Source organism: Choristoneura fumiferana, chromosome 5 (assembly GCF_025370935.1).
Source record: "Choristoneura fumiferana chromosome 5, NRCan_CFum_1, whole genome shotgun sequence".
Classification (NCBI taxonomy): domain Eukaryota; kingdom Metazoa; phylum Arthropoda; class Insecta; order Lepidoptera; family Tortricidae; genus Choristoneura; species Choristoneura fumiferana.
The window spans coordinates 13,215,247-13,229,279 of record NC_133476.1 but is presented as its reverse complement, the minus strand read 5'-3'; the positions used below and the strand labels follow the sequence as shown (position 1 = coordinate 13,229,279).

Below are 14,033 nucleotides of genomic sequence, written 5' to 3'. Positions count from 1 at the left end.
GGGTAAACAGATGCTCAGCTAAACATTATGTACTTACACAGACCATAGACAGACTCTAAAACAAATACATAATAACTGTCAAGACCAGAGATTGACAGGGATAGAACACGGGAGTTTCTGCAACCACTATAATAGGCTATCCGGTCGTCAAAACCTATAATATTCCTCTTCTGAAAGTGCCACTCCATTACTGGAGGTTCGCTGTTAGCTCCGAAAATCTTTCCCTATCTTGAGCCATCGGGTACAGTTCCTCAGCACTGCTGATCCCGGCCCATTCTCTAATATTCCGCAGCCATGATTTTTTCCGCCTTCTAGGGCGCCGCTTTCCCTGTATTTTCAAAGTCAAAGGCAGAGCATTCTAGGCGCTTTGGTGTTGTACTGTAAGCCTAAAATGTAAATGGTTATAAATAAATAAAATAAATTAATAAATAAAGTCAAAATATCTTTATTCAATTTAGGCTATAACAAGCACTTATGAATGTCAAAGAAAATCTACCACCGGTTCGGAAAAACCTCTGTTGAGAAGAATCCGGCAAGAAACTCAACTAGGTATATTTTTTAAACAGATTTTCAATTTTATTAACTGATATCTATACTGCAATAGGGGCGCTTTGGTTTTCTGTAAATCTCTATTATTTATTTGTCAATAAAAATACAGCATTACAGTTAAAACACCAATGCGCTGTAAAGTTCAAATTATACAAAAAAAATACACAAAAGACATAAAAGACACAAAATTGACATACAAAAAAAAACTAATTGGGGATTTTTGAATGTCGTCCTCACTCACCGCTACCCTAAAACGACGGATCACCGCACACTCCGTTCAGAAGTCGGAGCGCAAGAAGGAACATCTATAAAATAAATATAAATAAATAAAGCTAGAAAGCTACAGAAACCTAAATACCTCGCTCGCAATACACTGGAAGGTATTTTTTTTAATATCTTTCGAAACATTTGTGTACCTACCTAGTACAACCTACTTAATTTTTTCTTGTCTATCTGCAGTTGTAGTTCTTATCAAAAAAGGCAAATGCGTTAGTCGTTCGTAGAGTCAAGAATTTACAGACGAAAAGCTTGTGCGATGTGTTGTGTTGACAAGTAGAGTGCGAGTGATAGCGGAGTGAGTCAGACGAGCTCTCAGAACAACCGTCGGCGCAATGTTGACACGCTCTATGACAGTACAGGCAGCCAGAGCCAGTCTATTCGCGCCAACGAATGCCCGAAGACGTACGCTAAACTCAGCGTCGCGACGCGCGAAAACTTTTACGAAATGACTAAATAAAAATCTAATTAAAAAAACAAATACGGAGCTGTACTACTTGTTATGAATGAATCTAGTTTTTAGTTGTTAATGAATTGTATGTGAAAAGTTTGTGAAGTGAAAGTTTTTGATTGACATCATGAAAACTTCGGGCTGGATCAAAGTACGTTAAGTATTTAAAAAATAATCTTGTCTTGTCTTGTACTTAAAGAAAAATGGCAACGCAATAAACTTCTACTACACAATTAACAACCTTTATAAAATAAGGTTGACATATTTTATTGCCATTCATAAAAACGAGGCAGGTGGTAGGACCTTGTGCAAGGTCCGTCCGGATTGCTACCACCATCTTGCTCGCTAATCCTGCCGTGAAGCAACGGTGCTTGCACTGTTGTGTTTCGGCGTGGAGAGTAAGACAGCCGGTGAAATTACTGGCACTTGAGGTATCCCATCTTAGGCCTCTAGGTTGGCAACGCATCTGCAATACCCCTGGTGTTGCAGATGTTTATGGGTGGTGGTAATCTCTTACCATCAGGAGATCCACTTGCTCGTTTGCCATCCAGTCAAATAAAAATAAAATAAAAAAGAGCTAAGATTAAACACTTAAATACACAGGCAAAAGTGTATAATCTTAAGTAAGTATAAAAACGTAAGACATATAATGATCATAGTTTCCTCAATGCCTATGATGACAGTGACAATACATCCTGTGACCCAGCGCTACGACACGTAGCGCTCCTACTCGTAGCACTTCCGGGTAGATCGCAATTGACTAGTTTTGTAGACCTATTGTTAGACAACTATAGCCAGGATAAATCTAAAGGCTCGCTTGAAGACTATTAACTACCAATATTTTTAATTAGAACACAAATGCAGTGTTAATGGTCATCTATTACTTAAGGATAAAATACTAATTTAATAACTTTTGATTCGACAAATAATTACTTCCGTTACAGTTTTTTTGGGAACTTTATTATAGGTACCATCAGCCAAATAAGTGGTCTATCAAGTTTAAAACAAGTTCCTATGAAATTAATATGTCGCTAAAGTCGAACTTTCAAGTTGACAGATAGGTACGTCTATTGTTAATTATCAACTTTAGGGTGGTAGACCACATATTTGGCTGATGGTACAAAAAGTGAATTTTCATACACAGTTAGATTTACTAAAGGTATACTTTACTAAATTTGATGCTGTCAATAAAACTGAACTTTTCATCGGACCCATCGGACCCAATAAAATCCCACTCGAAACCGAAATATTTAATTGCTTTAAAAACGCCCATAAACATGTTTGGGCCTGACAACGTTTTAAAGTTAAACCACACATAGAAAAATATCATAGAATTGCATCTGGCTTAATATTATAGACTAAACAGTCTTCTGAATTCATGCTCATTAAAGCTGCACAGCCACCAAAGCTATGCGAATCAGCGTAGCGATACCAAAAAAAAAAGATATATCGTACAGCTCTGTTGGATACGCCGCTCTGCACGAGGAAGTGAATCGTATTGTATTTCATGAAACATTTATTTTAGTGGCATTGGAAATCTCGGCCTAAACTACTATCCTTTTGCCGAAACGTTCTTTCCATTAGGTTTGGATTGGAGCTTACCTCGGTTATCCCTCTTGCCTTTCGCAAATTTAATATAATACATATTTAATATTTCTTATTTTTACAAGGCTTTACCGGATATACGTATCTCATCATCCCAGTCTATATACGTCCCATTGCCGGGCACAGGCCTCCTTTCAGAATAAGAGGGCTTGGGCCGTAGTTCCCACGCAGGCCCACTGCTTATTGGGAACTTTACACAAACAATTAAATTGCTTCGCAGGTTTGTACTGGTTTCCTTACGATGTTTTCCTTCACCGTAAAGCTTGTGGTATATCTAAAAATGTAATTTCGAAAAACTCAGAGGTGCAAACCCGGGTTTGAACCCACGATCCTCTGCTTGACAGGCATAGGTCAAACCAGTACGCTACCACGGCTTTTTCTAGTGGGTATTAAGGAAATTTTTGACTAAGGCATTTGTATGGAATCCTATTTCTCAGAAGTTAATGATTTATTATTGAATCATAGTGCAGCTGTGCCACAGTTTTTTCATATAAGAGGAGGAAAATAAGCATGCGGGTCACCTGATGGGAAGCAATCACCGCCGCCCATGGACACCCGTCAACACGAGGGGTATCACAGGTGCGTTGCCGGCGGTTGCAGAGTTATAAGAAAAATAGATAAGACACGTGCGCTGAAAGCACTATGCGCGTGTACAGTCGAGAAAACTGTATCCTGTTCCGGGGTGGAACCTTTTCCTAATCAATTTCACTATGATTTCTTTCGGTGTGACATCAATAGCACAAAGGCTTAACTGATGTACGCAATTCACTTTCTTTGACTTTTATGATTTTCTCGGCTCAATCTGTAACGAAACGAAACCTATAATATTTTTTTAACAAACAGTCCTAGTGTTTGTTCAAAAAATAGGATAGGATAGGGGTGGCATTTCACTGCTGAGTTCTAGTTCGTTAAATCTTGGATAACATAGAAAAGTGTTCGCATTATCTTATATATAAAATTCTCGTCCAAACTCCTCCGAAACGTCTTGAGCGATTTTTATGTTCTTTTGTGTATGTACATACTCGTATATCTATTCGGTAGGTCTAAGAATAGGACGTAAACTATTTTTCATAATTTTACGCGAACGGAGTCGCGGGCAACAGCTAGTAACAAGATAAAATCATCAACTTCTGTGAGCTGTGCAGTCAACATCTGATGGACCTAGGCATCTAAGCTGCCAGCTATATGATGCTCGAAAATGTCTGAACACGCTTAGTTCTATTGCAGATGTGTTAGAGCTTCTGTCAGACTAGGTACATTGTCTATATTAAACGAACTTATGAGATTATTTGTTTATATATGTTTAGAATGGAGGTATAGATTTTGTGTAGGTATGTGTTTGTATATATGAATCAAAATGCCCACTCAACCACCATTCGTCCAAATCGGTTCTTCCGTTTAAGAACTGAACCTACTGCCACGAACAGATACACTGCACAAACTTATAATAACTAAAAAAGAGGGCATTTTGTATCAGGGGTTATAAAAAAAAGAAGAAATTAAAAATCAGGGCACTATCTTTCTGCGTATTTAATAGGCACATTTTTGACATAAAATATGTACTTACGTAAATACGACAAAAAAATCGTGCGGAAATATTTAGTTCCTCTTTAATTCGTTTTCTATTCGTCTACTCCGATGGTTGTAGTTGTAGTTAGTATTAATAAAAGGCACTGTTTTTTTAATAACAGTTGTAAAAATAGTTATTTGTGCAACAAGAGAGCAAAGTCGTTTTTTGGTGCGAGTGTTGATTTTGAATCCCGAGTAAGCGAAGGATTCTCACACAATTGAATCACGAGCGATAGCGAGTGATTCTAGGTTAGAATCATGAGATCAGCGAGGGATTTCAAACAGACGAGATGCAAAAAAATCTTTGGTCTCGTGTGACACATACAACTTTTCACCTGAGCAGCGAGAACATTTAAATTAAAGGTTAAACAAAACCACATATATTTATAAGACAAAAAATATCAAAACATTAAAATAAAATTCGATTGTTAAGAAACAAATATAGTACTTACTTACTTCATCATATTTAAAACTTTTTCTCGAAAATTATTCATACAGTTAAAAAGTCACTTAAGAATGCCAGACAACGATCAGAAGTCTCCGGTAAGTAGACAGGTTTTGAATATGGAACGAAAAAGTATCCAGTATAAAATAAACCTTTAAATATGATTTTATTGGATTTCTATTGTTTGAAACATGAATATAAATAGATTACTTTCAAATTAATTCAATTTGACAAATATTTGATCCAACTTTAAGAGATAGGCAGTATACGGAACGAATTTATCAAAAAAAAAAAACAAGAGCAGTGGCTTTCGTACAACGAGGTTGCATACTTTATTAAAAGAGTGGGAAAATTGTAACATTTCGGAAATATTTCGCTGTCATATAATTCACTATGTTTTTATTTAATTTCACCTCGTGTTTTTGTTCTATAATTTGTCCTTATTATAATTAATTCATTATTGACATATTTTTACAGTATTTTTTATTAGGTTGGTAAAATGCTTCTTGCTTAATTAAAAAGTAAAAAAAAAACTAAGAAAAAAGTAAAATTGAGCTGGATATTCGTTCATTTATGCTCGTTTTGTTTATGCTCGTCGTTAGTTCAAATATTTGGCAGTGAGTGGACCCAGCACTGTCCTCAGCATTTAAAAAAAATAATTAAAAAGCTACTTTGTCTCACGGAGTGAGCAAAATGCGATTTTGCTCACTGATTTTTCACAGCAAAACCTGCTTGTTTGAGCTGCTGAGGTGAAAAAATATTTGCCTTAATAAAAGCATGGTTTCAAACTTTGGGCATTAAATGGGTATACCTAACCTAGGTCCCGCACTTGGCGCTCATCTGACATACATTAGCATGTATCTAGCACGTCGGGTAGGCTGCGCGGGCGACGGCATTGTTCGATGATGCGGGTACGATCGCTCCATACATTTGAACAGTACGGGTCCACTCGGCTAGAATACAAATGACGATATTCCTCTTTGTTATTTACTATGATATTGTGGTTGTGTTTGTAGTCTTTTTATTGCGGATAATTTTATTTACGAAGAACATGATTAAAACTTCAAAACTCTGAAGATTGGTTGCAACGGTAGCTACTTTAAATCTAAATACCTATGCATTTATGCTACCAGCATTTCGGAAAAAATATTATCGAGCAACCAAAGAAACTTCTCACGTTTTAACTAAATTCAAAGAAGGAGAAGGGTCTTGATTCATTTATTTTTTATTTATTTTCGTAAGAGACTACATTATACACGAACCGATTAGAAAATTCTGAGGGTATACCCCGCTTGGTCCCATTTAAATTTGAGAAAAAAAGGTTTTTGAAGTCCTCGACAAAGCTCAGTTTAAGTTAGAAACCCTAGAAAACAACGTATAGAATATGATAAATATAGTAAAATCGCTTATGTTAGTCCACTAAGCGTTTTGAAATAGTGCCAGAAGTTCTATTGCCTTTTGAGGAGTGATCGACGAATTGTTAGCAGCTCTACGATCGCTGTAACATCACTCTCCATTTATAAACACACCATCTTATTCTAAAGAATGGTTGTTGTTTACAGCAATGTGAATCTTTTTCAGCTCGTATGTAGTCGTACCTATAGATAAGTAATACTAATAATTATGTTTCGTGATAAATGGTTTTGGACTATAGTACGTTTTATTGGCAGATCACTGCTTTCCTGAGTAGGTACATCTTAAACTATGTATAGTACTAAAATATTTCTCTAACACGAAACCCTATAGTAGGGTAGGTACTGCAACATAACTTAGAGATATTTTTATAACTAGCCGTTACCCGCGACTCCGTCCGCGTAGAATTCGGTAATCGCTATCCCGCGGGAACTATGCAATTTTCTAGGATAAACCTTATCCTATGTCCTTCCACGGGACTCCAACTATCTGTATACCGAATTTCAAATAAATCGGTTCTGCGGTTTAGACGTGATGAAGTAACAAACTAACGAACAAACAGACTTACAAACTTTCGCATATATCTATAACTAGCCGTTACCCGCGACTCCGTCCGCGTAAGTTTCGGTTTTCACTATCCCGCGGGAACTATGCCATTTTCCGGGATAAAAACTATTCTATGTCCTTCCCCGGGACTCAAACTATCTGTATACCGAATTTCATCTAAATCGGTTCAGCGGTTTAGACATGATGAAGTAACAAACAAACAGACTTACAAACTTTCGCATTTATTATATTAGTGGGATATTAGTGGGAATAGTGGGAATTAGTGGGATAATTAATTACACAATGATCGGATATTTAAGCGATAATGAAGGACTTATTAAGCATTTATGATTTATCGGTTTAACGTAAGAAATAATCATCATGTACATGTTCATAAGTTAGGGTGCGCAAGCGCGTGTGAGCAGGCCATTGACGCTGTGACACGGCAAGTATGTCAATGCCAGCGCGGCGCACTATCGCGAATACTCTTATCGAGTTCCATTATTGGAAAATTACATCAACTACTGCTTATCCTATACTATTGAACGAGCAATAAACAGTGTCACGTTATCTTCAGATAGGTACATTTGGTCTTAACCGAATTTCAAATAGGAAGGTCATTAAGATCTTACTTAGTATATTTTTTGACTTCAGCGATAACTTTTTACAGTAATCATGAATATGATATTGAAGAGATATTTCAACTTAGTGTAATATCTGCCGAGAAATGATGGTTGGACGCTCTGTCTGTCTGACGCGAGTGAAGGATTATAATACATATTCCATTAAAATAAATTGATCCAGTCATTTCATTTTTAATCAAAAATAATTTTACTTACCTAATTAATTAATTAGTGGTTAGTAAACCCAGTTGAAACCATTATCAGATGTTTGATTTCAGAGAAACGATTTTTAAATATGTCAAGATTATTCAACGACCTCCAACTGACTGCCCAATTGCAGTTTACAAGACATCAACGCGTTTAATAACCATAAATACTCGTGAGATAAAGAAAACGAAACCTCTTTTTAATATGTAATTTATGACACTATTATTTTTACATTATCATATCTTTTTGGATAAATATATAATATTCTTTCGATGACGGTACGTCGACTTTTAGATCTAGATTTGATATCAAATGCTAGTGGGCTTCTAAGTTTCTATCATCAATAAATAATCAGTAACAAATTATGCACGCAGATTATCTTAGTAGACTTGTCTCATTTATTATTGTTGGAATATGTTCGGAGCTCAGACTTGAGAAAAAGAGTTCTTGGGGGTTTGGGCTCCATGCACAGCACAAGGTCAAAATTGTTGACTCTCAGAGCTGCCATCTGACAAAGTCATTTGACTCATTTGCGTTTACCACTTCTTCGATCTGCCCCATGTGTAGGGCACTGAGCGAGCACCCATGAGGCTGTCATAATCCCCGTTCAAAGTGTTCAAAGCTCAGGGCTTCATCGAGCACGCTTTCCTATCAGTGTCGTAGCTAGGTGGACAAGGGCCCCGGTGCATAGAGAAAGAATCGAGCCCTCATCCCTTCTTTCCACGTAGCTTGAACTTATATTGGCTTTCCAAAACATTTTAAAAAATGGCTCAAGCCTGCTCAAAAGATGTTTTTTTCTTTTATGCTTCTTTTTTTAAAGCTTGGGTTAGAGGGCTCCGGGGCTGAGCTCCGGGGCCCTGGTGCACTGCTCCACCTGGCCATACGATAGCTACACCACTGTTCCCTATACTTGTTTATTAGCCTGGGATGACGGGTTTTAATATTACGTCGGTAACAGGGAAACTATAGTGACGAATTGCTTTACACATTTATGTGTATAGGTTGGTATAGCTACCTTATGGGTAAAACTTGCCAAGTTCGATTCGAAGTCACACGCGTAAGTTTCCTCACCCCTAAATCGAAAATACATGTTTTTTTATCTTTATTAATTGTTGTTGCAGTAGATAGCCATGATAAATACCTATACCTGCACTGTCAAAATTTCAGGTATTTTTATTAAACAATTCAAAAGATGCAACCCAGTTATACTCGTAGATAGACAGTATGGATTTAATAAAAGGGTCTAATTTGGCTATCATATCACGACAAGGATCTTTTTAGGGTTCCGTTGCCAAAATGGCAAAAACGGAAGATTTACAGCTTTGCCATGTCTGGCCGTCCGTCCGTCCATCTGCAGCTTAACTTAGAGACTGTTAATGCTAGAAAGCGTTATTTTGCTTGGATATAATATGGCAATTATCCCGAGTGGTAAAATAAAATGAAGTTTTTTTTTTTTTAGTTTGTCGGTATATTCGTAGATGCAAAGTGGTGCTGATTTTTTTGATTTAGAGATCTTTATGCAAGATGTTAAGCTTTAAAGAGGTAATTTTTGTTCAATTCGATCAAAATTTAATATTAAATATTTGCCGCATGTCTTAATATGGAATCCTATATTACACGTGCCCTGGTACACACTTAGCTAGTTTTTTATAATTCAACCAACGTATTTACCTAAAGCTGCAGTATGTTTGTAAATGTAACCCTATATTTCACACCCAGTACGTCAAGGCAAAGCTGTTGCGGTTAAGTCTTACTCGATGTAGGTACGTAGGCACAAAAACAATGGCTCTCGTTTCGGATAGCTTCTGTGTAGCAAGTAAACAGCGGTTAACCACTAATATTCGGTATAATTGTAATTACTGTGAGTTTCAGGGCTTAACAGTGACAAATTCGCTTACCTATATTACAGGACCGACGTTTCAATCGGATTTGACTTTAGGACATTGGTTGAGATATCAACGAATCTCAATACTTACCCCACTCCCTACTCTGAAATAAGGTATTCTTAAAATTTTAATTTTGAATACAAAGCTTTTTTTGCTGACTCCACTTTTTTTTACTGTACCTATAATCCGTATCTACCAAGTTTCAAATCAATACTGTTAACCGTTCAGGAGTTCCGTCCTGCGGAGACGATTCTGGTCACAGCACCAGAATTTTGCATAGTAACAGGACTGACTTACATAAGTATGTCAAAGTTCAACTCAATGAGATACCAGGAAGTGGTTCAATAATCGTTTGCAAATTTTGAAACCACAATTTACGTACACACAAACATACCTATTCGAGGAAATTGAGTCACGTACCAGGGTGGAACCTTTTCATAATCAATTTCGCTATAATTTATATGGCAAATGTATGGGATGTCAACATGATATTAGTAGCACAAAGGTGCCACCTTGGTACGTAATTCAGTTTCCTCAACTTTACCTACATACATACGATCGTTGCAAGTTAAAATAAATAAAAACTAACAAAATGAAGCATTTAATACGCTCGGCTAGTTTAAATTATCAAAACTTGTCAGGAAACCGACCGCATTACCAAATACAACATATTTAGGTATCGAGTGACACGAGGTAGCTTGGCCTTGTCCAACTGAAAATAATTCGAATACTTATAAAGCTACCTAAATAAACTCGCATGACAACACACGTTTTTACGCTCCGAATTCATCCATTGCAATCAGATACATAAACAGAACCCTATTTGTGTTACTCGCAGTTTTAACACTTTTAACCCGGTCATAGTTTCATAAATATCTCCCACTAAAGCTATTTATAACGACATTGTACAAAATGCGCCCTCACGACTATGTGGGCCGTGCGTGTCGTCAAACAAGATGTCACTCTCTCGCTCCACGGCCCATCATTATATTTGAACACCTGTTTTTAGAGCACCGAATTCATTTTTCAGTGTCGTTAATTGAGGCAAATTAGTTGTTAGTTAAACAACGACATACTGCAACACATACAAGGACACCTGATATGTATGTTGGTACCTAGGTATAAATATACATTGAGTAACGCCTGCCTGTTCACGTTGATAGTGCCCTATCAATGGCATGATGAACCCTTAGCGAAGCTCTATTGGCGTATCTAGTGTTATTTTTCAGGGGGATCCTGGCCTGTATTTTTGTGTGAAGATATCAGTATTATAGAATTTTGAATCGGTAGTCCAACATCTTGGGGTGGGCACTAGACCATACTGGGGTGGGCATGGGCATCCTTTCCTTCTTAGACCTGTAACCACTGCTTAAGTCTTCTCCTTTTTTTGTTTCTTAATCTACTTGAAGATTGAACAGCCTGATTGTAATATTAATGTTACTATACTAAAACAGTTAACGAGTGTGCGCTTGTATCTTGGTACCAAGGCATCGGAGTTCCACTTTTGGTAATCTGTATTCTTAAGCTACGTCATATGTACGTAGATGCAAACTTTCACATAAAATGAGGCAAATTGTATGTACACGACTACATGTGTAGTTCGTGTACCGTGAACCAGTCACTGACAACTTTCGGTGCTCAAAATCACACTAACCGACCTCCCCACCTATCGTTGCGTAAAAGTCCTCACGAACACCGGTCATATGGGACCGACGTAAAAACCAAATTGCGAATCTGAAGCGCAGATACTTGGATGGCAAATAAAGGGCGAGAGTTATTACCGACAACGGCCTAGTAGTTTGGTTCGTGATGTTATTTGAGGCTATGTAACTCTACCACGATATTGTAACGAGGAAACGATTATTTTTGCTTTTGTTACTTTATAGTAATCGATCTTATCGAAGATTTTCCGTTCGGTTTCTGCCTATAGGTAGATATCAGTTCTGTAACATTGCATCTTAATGCATTCAATTTGAGGATTTTAAGTATGGCTAAGGCCGCCTTTACACCTGTGAGTTACTTTCGAAATATTTATGTAAGTTACTTAAGGTTGTATTTACACTGAAAATAAACTTACAGTAAATAATGCTTACGTAAATTTTGTGATTTTTATCTTGCATAACTTATTACATGCCCATTTACACCAGTAACCACAGTAACCTGTAACTAAAATGCCTTTCCATCGGCGCCAAGTTTAAGCGGCTAGCACAAACCGCCACGAAAACGTTTTCTTTAAAGTTTGTCACCATGACAGATCATGATATATTTATAAGTAACAAAATAAAATGATATTATTTACATTGATAGTAACGATAGAGCTCCGATTTAAAAAAAAATGAAATAATATGATATTATGGCACCCTACGGACATTAAAGACATTCATTGTACTAGTGCTGCATTCTGACGATAGAACATTGCATTCCCTTTTATTAACTTTTAAGTAATTGAAAATGTGAAATAGACATAAATGCATTATGCAATGAAAACAATGAATGTAAACAATCTTCTAATTTAAGAAATCAATTTAATATTCAAAGTGCTAATAAATGGTCATTGGTAGAGTCGATAAGTTAGAAGTCACTGTTACAGACCAAAAATGCTGCGAAAATTCCGGGCTCTGCTAATCCGTAACTTCTTAACTTATCAATTTCGTTCGATAAGCTTTGAGACGCTTCCATAAGCAAACTCGAACACGTTTAGACTAGTAATTTTCCAATTTACATTAAATCAATTACAAACTCGCTTACGGAACTGACTTACGTAAGTAAAACTCACAGATGTAAAGGCGGCCTTAAGGCGGCCTCATGGTCATAATTTTATATTCACCAGCTTATAATAAAATTTTAACTAGAATAAAATTGGATATCTTTAATAAAAAAATATGAAATAACTAACTTATGTTGTACCTATGGCTTTAATGTTTGTTTATACTATTTATTGTACAAAAAGAAAATACAAAAATGTTACAAAAAGTGCTAAGCACAAAGGTCAAATGAAATGGAATGCTTATTTACCTTAAGAGTGGTGAATAAGGGGCTTAAGCTACATAACAATACGTAGGTATTTATTTTTGTTTCATAATTTGTTTGCTACGCTTTGACGCTTAATTATACTCAACCGATGGTGATGAAATGTGGTATGTATGGAGATAGTAAATAAGAGGTCTTTAGACCGCTTGTAGACGTCCGTTGTTTTCACCGGAAAACGGTCCATTTTTTGCCGGACTTGCGGTGTTGTATGGCTTACAATGAATGTGTGTACATACACCGGACACTTGTCCGGCGACGAAGCCAATACAACACCGTAAAAAACGGTCCGTTGTCCGGAGAAAACAACGGGCGTCTACAAGCGGCCTAAGAAGGACATAAGATATTTTTTATTCCAGAATATAGTATAGTTCTGCGGGCGCGATAAACGAAATCTTCGCAGAAAACGTCGCCGGCAACAGCTAGTAATTAATTTAAAATCATTACAATGATCTATAATAACGATAAATACTTCTCCATTCAAACCTGTTACCAGGCTAGCACTTAACTCAGCTACTTTAGCCAAACCTCGATAACGAATAAATCTCGCAAACAATGCCAGCACATTCCTGTCCATAAAACGGCTATAAGCGTTAATAGCAGAAGGCTGTATGTCACAGACTTGTACCGAAGCTGCTACTTAAAAGGCCTATATATCCACACTTCACGGCACTTTATGAGCAGGCAATATCGGAAAAATGTTGGTCGCACGTGTGGACTGAACAAACTGTTCGCTGGAGTATGTATTTTTTCAATAGTAGATCATACTAACCCTTCTTTTTAGGGGATTCTGAAGCTTATACGTTTGAAAGCGAATCAATTTCCTATGTTCCCTTAACGGTTGCGGTTAAGGCTTAACCTATACCTACATTCTCAGCACTTTTATGGCAACGGTACCATGTTTATAGCTAAAAGTACCATCAGAACAGTAATTCTTAACGATGATTTCATTTATTTTATACATATAGTTTAAATTATACATATTCATTTACAATGAACTAAAAGAATTTCCTTGCTCACCCGCGACCTTACGATAGCTAAGCTTATGCAAAATATGCGTGTTCATGCAGTTCCTCCACCTCCACACTGTAAGAACACACACAAATCACACAAACTCATCTATCACCACCACCACACTACACTGACGCGTTTCGAACTCAACCAGAGCTCATCTTCAGAGTGACACAACCGTACACCATGCTACCAGTTGTTAGACTAACGAACCACAACCATAAAATTACAGTGACAAGTTAAAACGGTGGTTGTGGTTCGTTAGGCAGTAAGAACACGATTTAAACTTTGGGAATTCCCAGGGGAATTTTGTAAAATCAGGGAATTTTAATTAGCCGCGGGTAAACTCTAGTAAACTATTAATCGATAAAAATGTAGTGTTAGGTGTTGGCAGAGCCATGTTTTAAACAAAATCTTAAGTAAAA

The 14,033-nt window shown here is 36.9% G+C and overlaps 1 protein-coding gene across 1 annotated transcript in view; it reads left to right on the top strand.

Annotated features, from left to right (window-relative positions):
- The first annotated feature begins 1,206 nt into the window (after positions 1–1,206).
- LOC141428212 (guanylate cyclase 32E) overlaps positions 1,207–14,033 on the top strand; it is a 62,263-nt gene continuing 49,436 nt past the window's right edge. Inside the window, exon 1 of the mRNA XM_074088050.1 lies at positions 1,207–1,427. Coding sequence (XP_073944151.1) covers positions 1,404–1,427 — 24 coding nt within the window. The 5' untranslated portion in view covers positions 1,207–1,403. The remainder of the gene's footprint in view (positions 1,428–14,033) is intronic.